Genomic DNA, 8,587 nt, shown 5'->3' with positions numbered 1-8,587 from the left:
CATGAAATTAAGAACAAATCCTTATAATTAATTAAATTAATTCATGAAACTATTATTATTAATTAACTTGTAATGTCTTTTAATATATATAGTTTATATATTGTGTTAATTTATAAGGAATATAATTACTATTTTATATATTAAAATATTTTTTATGTATGCGTGTGTGTATATATATATGTACTTTAAATATAAATATATTTAGATTTTATTTTGTATTAACATTGCAAAAATTATAACTTATAAAATTGTTAATTACAGTATATATACTTTTGTTTATATAAACTTATAACATATAAATTTAAAAGGAAGTTATGAGATTAGAAAAGTTAATTGGGTATCCATGAAAAAATTTTAATAATTTTTTATTTAATTGGGTATTTAAATGGGTTAGGGTAATTATAGGGTAGTGAGAATATATTAGGGTTAGGGTTAGGATAATAATTTTTAAATTATTCGGGGTAGTTAATAGGGTTAGGGTATGTGATTTTTAATAGGGTTAGGGTTCGGGTAACTTGAAATTAACGAGTACTCTACCCGTTGACATCCCTAACGATGATGTGGCAATGCTAATGTGGCATTAACATGTCAATATGTCAGTGTCACGTGACAGATCAAAAAATTTTTTTTTTTTTAAATACTGTCATGTTATAGGGATTAAATTGAACAAAAATATATGATACATGGATAAATTGAACAAAATTGAGATGTTGAGGAACTAAATAGTAAAAAAATTTAAAAATTATAAATCTTTAAGTATATTATTGATATGCTTATTAATAAGCCCAATATTTAAGTGTAAAAGATTTATGGTGTTAAAAAATATATATAAATATTTTTTTACTTGATTATTTGATTCTAAAATATGTAAATTAATTTATATTTTTACAAAAAATAAGTTTGAATTCTCCTTCTATAAAAAAAATTTTGAAAAAATTTCATACCTAAAATCAAATTTAGATGAATAACTTGCATTATATTAAAATAAAATAATATAAAATAACTAAATATATTGATTTAGTTATAACTTTCAGAATTTACAAATACACATTCTTTTGAAATTATTCAATTCTTACTTTTTATTTAAATTTACTCAAATTAGCAAAATATGTTAATTTAGTTACAATTTTCATAATCTACAAACACACATTCTTTTGAAATTATTTAACTCTTACCCAATTTACCTTTTATTTAAATTTACTTAAAATTGCTTATAAAACGATTTTATTTAAATTCAAATACCACAATCAAATTTTGCTAAATTTATATTTAAATTATTAATTTGGATCTACAAAAAATTTATTAATAAAATAGTACAAATATTTACAGTTATATTTAACTTTATTAACTATAAATGCAGTTTTTAATCTAAAAACTTTCAACTTAAAAAATATAACTGAAAATATTAAACAAAATACAAATATAAAATATAAATAAAAAATTCAAAAAGTGAAACTCAGATTCTATGGTTGTAATAAGAAGTTTGTCATGTCCAAATTAAGCAAGTCGAAACGAGAAATTACTTTTATAATCATCGCTAATTCCATATCTCCGTTCTTCATTTTTTTACAAGAAAAAATTAAATTAACATATTTTGCTAATTTGACTTTAGCTCAAGTTAAAAATTAAATTAAATAAATTTTAAATTTTTATACTATTATAAATAGAAGCAAAAAGAATTTATTTAATCATTTTATATTATTTTATTTTAACGTAATATAAGTTATTCATCTAAATTTGACTGCAGATATAAAATTTTTTCAAAATTTTTTTATAGAAGGAGAATTCAAACTTAATTTTATAAAAAAGATAAATTAATTTACATATTTTAGAATCAAATAATCAAATAAGTTATGCAATCTTTAATCAAATATTTATATATATTTTTTAACATCATAAATTTTTTACACTTAAATATTTTGCTTATTAATAAGCATATCAATAATCTACTTAAAGATTTGTATTTTTTAACTTTTTTTTTAATTTAGTCTCTTAATATCTCAATTTTATGCAATTTAGTCCCTATATTATATATTTTTATTCAATTTAATTCTTATGAAGTGGTAGAATTTTTTTTTGATTTATCACGTGGCATTGACGTGTTAGCATGTTAGTGCCACGTCAGCACTATCACGTCATCATATAATGTCACGTGGCATTGCCACATCATCACTTGGTACCACATGGCATGCCACGTCATCATTGCAATGTCACATCTTCAAAATGTGACATGTCAGCAATTGCATCATCTCTAACGTCATCATTTAATGGTAAAATTAGATGTCATTAAAAGAATGTATTAAATTGACGCAATTCTCAATATCAAAAGATTAAATTGTTTTGATTTTAAGTACATAGATTAAATTAAACAAAATTGAAGAGTATAAAGATTGGATAGGTCTTTTTGATCATTTTTTCTCCCTTTAAATATTTCATAATAATGGTTTAAAGGTTGAAAACTTTCCAAATAATTTGCTCACAAGCTTGACTTTATATTAGGTGGTGCAGACTTTGAATAGGACACTTGATCTAAAAGTTGTTACAATTTTTTTTTTATTATAAGAAAATATGTTCCTGAGAGTTGATACCTATTTATTTTATTATAGAAGATATGTTACTAAAGTAAAAAAAAATAAAGATATGTTACTGTGTTTTAATTCAAAAGTTGTTACGAAATAAGTATGAATTTATGTTTTTACATAGATATATTAAAGTAGATATTCAGTATATAAGAATGGAGTGTTTCAAGTTTAAGAATTATTAAAAAAATGTTGGAAAGAACAAATACAAAACAAATAAATCCTTTTGCTTGATAACTTTTATGAACATTACCTTTAAAAAAAAACTTTTATGAACATTGGATCAGACTTTGATGATATTATTCAATGATCAATACAATGATTTGATTTTTTTTTTTAAAAGAAAAAAAGTCAATATGACCTATTATTGATACATTGTTGACAAAACATATAAAGATCACAATTCAAGATCAATCTTGGGGTAAAGTCACCGATGTAAGAGTTTTAGGTCCCAAATTTAAAAAGATGACATATTTTTATAATAATAATAATATAGTTAATTATATTAAAAAAATATAAAAATTAAAATAATTAATAAAAATATTTATCTATTTTGTCATATTTAATAAATATTTATTTCCTCTCACTCCCACATACTTATTAATTCTGAACTAATTATCTCATTTTCTATTAAAAATATGTAAAAGTAAAAAATAATTAATAAAATAATATATTTTTTTACTTTTTTAATTATGTATCTAATAAATCTAAATTTTTTTATCACTTTTCAACTATTTTTTTTTAATTTATAATATCCACTCTTAAATTTCTCTTTTCTCAGTTACCCTTTCTTCCTTTTAATTTCATATTTCTTTCAAATAATACACAAGAAGTCTATTTTGTTATTATTTTCATAAAGCTGCGAGCTTCATTTACGATTTGTAATAAATATTCAACAATTAGGTACTATTATTCTAATATTTATAAATTTTTTTATTTTTATTTAGAGTTTATATTATATTATTATATTATCTTTATTTTATGTGATAATTAATTTATTTAAATTAGAAATTTTGATTGTTGATTTTATATTAATCATTTAAAAGATATAAAATGATTATAATAGTTAAATATTTTTAGTATTTCATAATAAATATTTGAATATGTTAAATCTAAAATATGAATTTAGTTATTCAAAGTTTTAAAAAAAAATCTTTAATTTCAATAAAAATGTCTCATTAAATATTTTGTTTTAAGCCTATGAAGTTATTGAGCCATCACTGTCACAATTATGAAATTGTATATACTAACAAATTCCATCCACTCAAAATCGAAAAAAGAACCACAAGAAATAAATAAATAAATAAATAAAAAGCCAATTCTTTCTCATTCCATAAATTTTATCTTGTTCATATCAAGATTTGAACTTAAATAGATATAGCTAAGTAGACATGAACATACATTTTTGAACTAACAAATTCCAAAATTCATCCACTTCTAATGTATCTGGATTAATTTGTGTTGTTGTAGAGGCAATAGTTGAAAGTTGAAAATCACTATAAAATTAACATATATACTAAAAGGATATCTATCATAAAATTATATGCAACTTAAATTAATTAAGAGACAAACCAAAAATAGTTTACTAAAATTATATCACCATAGTAAAGAAATTCTTTGATGTTACAATTTGATTTTCCTCGATTTCCCTTTTTTTCTTTTTTTTTTGTCTAAATGGGAACTTTAATCGAAATTAGAGAAAATTTATGATTGTGGAATCATCATAGAATCATAAATTTTCTTGTCTTAGATTCAATATTATAGTGTGTAGATTTCATTAAATATTTTTTTTCGTTGTTGATTTGTTTGTTTGACCTATTTATGAAATCATACTATGGAATGTAACCAAAATATCCAAATTAAATATATTTTTTAATTGAACCCAAAAGTCTAAATTAATAAATTTTGTTCCCCTATCATGTAAAACGTATTCGGATAAAGGTCTAGAAGTGGAGGGCACATTGGCTACAGTTCTCATTCTCAAGCAGATAATGTGAAACACAGTGGAACCTGAAGGAGATTTGATATTGCAAAAAACAATGAGATTGCCTTATTCCAGGTTTTATTGGGTTCATCGATCTCATTGTTGCAATTTGATCTCTTTCATTTTCAAACGCAAAAAATAAAAATAAATCAGAGAATTGGGTATTCAAATGGAATAGTTCAAGGGAAAAAATGAAGAAAAAGTAAGGGAATAGATTGGAAAGGAAAAAAGGAAAAGGAAAAGAGAAAACAAAACAAAAAACCAGAAACAGAACGAAAAATAACTGCCAATTTTTTGACGTCAGAACAATTTTTAGAAGCTTTCCAAATGCCAAAGTTACATGTGTTATCGTATCTGAGCTACTTGTGACCTGTCTTGGATTCTCTTCTCGCGTGGCCCATATCATAAAGTAGAGGTGGGGGGCGGGGGAATGGGATGAGAGATTCTTCCATTTCTGTCTTTCAGGCTTTCTTACAAGAACTGAAAAGAAAGAAAACCCCTGTTCGGATTTCCCTCTTTTATCTTGAAATCTCAAGCAATCTTCACCACCTAGAGTGAGGAAACGATGGTGGTATTGCTGTGGTTAAGCTTGCAGTCCATCATCGATTTGGTGGTCGCTGGGATTTCTCTGATGATTGGGTTGGGGATTTTTGCCTTCATTGCTTCTGTTCTTTGCTCTGCTGCTTTCTTGCACCATGCCAAAAGTGCCTCTTAATTTCATGTTTCAATGCTCGGGTAATGCCTAATACTCTCTCTGAGAACACCTTTTGTCCTTTTGTTCTCTGATCAGCTTTTGGGTGTCTAAGATTTCTTTGATTTCAGTCATATATTCATTTTATTGCTTTATGATTAGTTGTTTATTTGACCAGTAAGCAAAGAAACAAACTTGAGAAGGGGGATTTGGTTTGAGGAATTAATCCCACTAGGAAGAATTGAAATGTCTGGTTGCTTTTTACTACTATATTTGGCTACCAGGAAACAGCTAGACACTCTAAAAACAAACTCAAACCTGTCAAATTGCAAACCGTTGTGAACATTCAGCTCATTTCATTGCCAAATATGCTTATGAGGCTAGCAGCACTGATTGACATGGTTGTGTTGTCAATTTTAACGTTCATTACTTGTAGATGATGCTGATAATGGTGAAGCAATTGATGTAGCAACATTTTGTTGGAGAATAGTTACAAATACAATCACTATTGGTATCACTGGCCTTCCTGACCACCATGGCAGGCTGGGGTGCTAACATCCAGAGTCCTGCAATTAGAAGCTATGCATTCCCCCACAGCCCACCACTCCTCCAAGAAAGGTTGTAACTCTTTTCCTTAACAACCATTTTACAGCAATAAATAAACTATATCACTAAAAGTTGTTCCATCTTGTTGCTGTGCTATCAATGGTTGAAAAAAGAAACTACTGAAAAGAAAAGCAATAGAGAAAGGAACCTAATAGGACTAAAATAATGTGGTATCTTCATTCTCACTGTCCTCAATTCTCTTTGAAAAACAAATTTCTGTGAGCCATGATTCCTGTAACGGACTTTCTCTGTTCCTATCAGGTGGAGGAAGACTGATGAATATAGAATGAACCTATATAACCTTTTGCAGTCCCCTCTAACAATCTTGAGGTTTTCCCCCCATTCTCTTCTGCCTCATTATTCTTTATATGTATTTTTCTTGATCTGCACCATCTCTTCTCACTTTTAGTTTCTATTCCTGCTTTCTGCTTGGGTGCATTGAAATTTTATTTCAATCCGAAGACAGAAAATATAATCACCTAGCTCTGAGCATATTGCAGACAAACTATCTCATCACACAAAAACTCCCAACTCATCTAAGAAGAATATAATAGATAAGGAAATGCTCCAATTTTTATTGTGAATCCCAGTGTTAGCCTTTCTAAATTATTCTTACTACATCTGTATCAAGTCCCATTAACTATCTCTCTAAATGAATCTTCATTGGCTTAACCTTTTTAAGGCTAGATCTTGTCATTCCAGTCTTTCAATTAGCATTTATGCTTGGAGTCCTATCGCTCCTTACTAAAATGATTGCAATGCTTGCCTTCCCCATTTTGAGTTTCGTTAGTGAATTATTACCGAACGAGATACTTCTTCTGATTTTATCAACTGCTTTAGCCATTTGTTTGCTTGCTTTATCTGCTTTAGTCATGAAACATTGCTAATTACTACCTGAATCATGCAAAAGCAAAATGGGATGAAGGCAAATCAAGCAAATTGTAACCTCTGTATCTATGTTTCAGGTGTCGAAAGTGGTAAATCAGCAGCAAGTTTGAAAGCGCAGTTTGTTGTTTCTTGGGGAAAAAGTTCCTTTGAAGCGGACTCGATGGTGGATGGGTTGTGATCTCAGTCTTTATGTATCTAAATTGACAGTGTAGGAACTCCACCTGTACTCAACAATAAAAGCTTTCATTGCAACGAATTGAACTGTGGTTGAGATGAAGGCAGTTTTCCTTTGATATACTTTGGTATACATCTGCTATATTATACCCTGCACAATTACAGAAGATTCAACTATACAGTATTATTTTGAAGTCGCTTTAAAGCTTTAAAGCTAATCAAGCAACTATAACTTTCAACTCCACAATCAAATATCCTTTCTCAAACTTAAAAGCAATATGCCTGGAATTTTTTCTGATATGAATTTTTGTTGAAGTATGGATAATTATCTTATACACTGGAGTTTAAATATCTAAAAATGATTGAAAGATAACCATGATTCGAAGAAACAAAAAATTGGAAAGAAAACAATACTGTATTCATTTCTTCTTTCTCTGCTTTCTAGAGTAGACCATGCCCCGGATCCCGTCAGGATCAGCCACAAACCCGAGAGGCCTATAGAACCCCAACACCCTCGGCTCCGAATACAATGCAATGTTACAAATACCCTTCTCCAACAATTCCTCTACCAACCGTTCCATGACAGCTTTCCCAAGCCCGATTCCCTGGAACGAAGGGTCCACCACCACGTCCCATATTATAGCATTGAAAACCCCGTCACCCGTTGCTCGAGCAAAGGCAACGGGTTTCTGGGTCTTCTTGTACTCAACCCAAAGCATGGATTCCGTGTGTTCCAGTGCCAGCTTGATCTTTTCCGGGTCACGCCTGGGGAATCCTACGGCTACGAAGACGGAGTTGAGGTGGTCGAGGTTGAGGTCGGAGATGGTGCGGCGGAGGAAGAAGCCTCGCGACTCGAGGTCCTGGTCGGAGATGGAGTATTTGCATGTTGTCGTTGGGAAAGGGAAGGTGGGGGTTCGGAATGGGGAGACGATGCCACGTGAAAGCATTGCTTGGGACAACGAGAGGAGGGGAGAGTGGATAACGAAGATGGTTTTGCTTCCGATTCTGTGGCTGTAAAGGGCGGTTGGTCGGTTGAAAACTAATAGGATTGGCGGGAACTTGTGGGCCATGTTTATTATTATTATTAATTAGGTTAATGAGTATTTAAATATTGTTTAAGGATAATTAACAAATTATTTAAAAATTAATTTAATGTATTATTTTTACCAAAAATAAGGCATTAATTACACATTTTTTTCTTATTACAATTCAAAATTTCAAGTTGAAAGATTGATTTTTTTTTGAAAAGAAATACATGGTTATGGATATATGTTTTTTTTTTAAATCAATCTAGAGATTGATTTAATGGGTTCATTGCTTTTAATCAGATTTTTATATTTTTAGTTTAAATTAAATAAGACTTTATGAGTATTAGTTAATTAATTGTTATTAAATAAAATATTTCTTATCAATTTATAATGATATTGACGTAACATCAACGTGAATAATAAAAATATTACATGATTATATCGGTATATTACGTTATTATTTATTATAACATATTAACATATTATATTAACATCATATGACATAAAATAATAAATTATATTTTAATTAATAATAATTAATTAATTATTAATTATAAAAATTTATTTAACTTAAAATAAAAATAAAACTTTTGATCAAACGTTTTAAATAATTTAAAGCTTTTTAGATATTATAAAA

General features: G+C 28.0%; 1 protein-coding gene and 1 long non-coding RNA gene across 2 annotated transcripts; one reads left to right on the top strand and one right to left on the bottom strand.

Moving 5' to 3' along the window:
- LOC18610131 lies at positions 4,813 to 7,096 on the top strand. Its single transcript, XR_001926846.1, has 3 exons — positions 4,813 to 5,298; positions 5,691 to 5,872; positions 6,826 to 7,096. It is a non-coding gene; the product is annotated as an uncharacterized LOC18610131 (long non-coding RNA).
- On the bottom strand, positions 6,973 to 7,948 carry LOC18610130 (uncharacterized N-acetyltransferase ycf52). The gene is made up of 2 exons (XM_007045624.2): positions 7,337 to 7,948; positions 6,973 to 7,073 (listed from the first exon to the last, which is right to left on the bottom strand). Exon 1 carries the CDS (start codon positions 7,867 to 7,869, stop codon positions 7,342 to 7,344), a length of 528 nt encoding a protein of 175 aa, XP_007045686.2. The 5' UTR covers positions 7,870 to 7,948; the 3' UTR covers positions 6,973 to 7,073; positions 7,337 to 7,341.

The sequence above is a fragment of the Theobroma cacao genome, chromosome 2 (genome assembly GCF_000208745.1).
Source record: "Theobroma cacao cultivar B97-61/B2 chromosome 2, Criollo_cocoa_genome_V2, whole genome shotgun sequence".
In the NCBI taxonomy this organism is placed as follows: Eukaryota; Viridiplantae; Streptophyta; class Magnoliopsida; order Malvales; family Malvaceae; genus Theobroma; species Theobroma cacao.
This window is presented reverse-complemented; position numbering and strand designations above follow the sequence as displayed.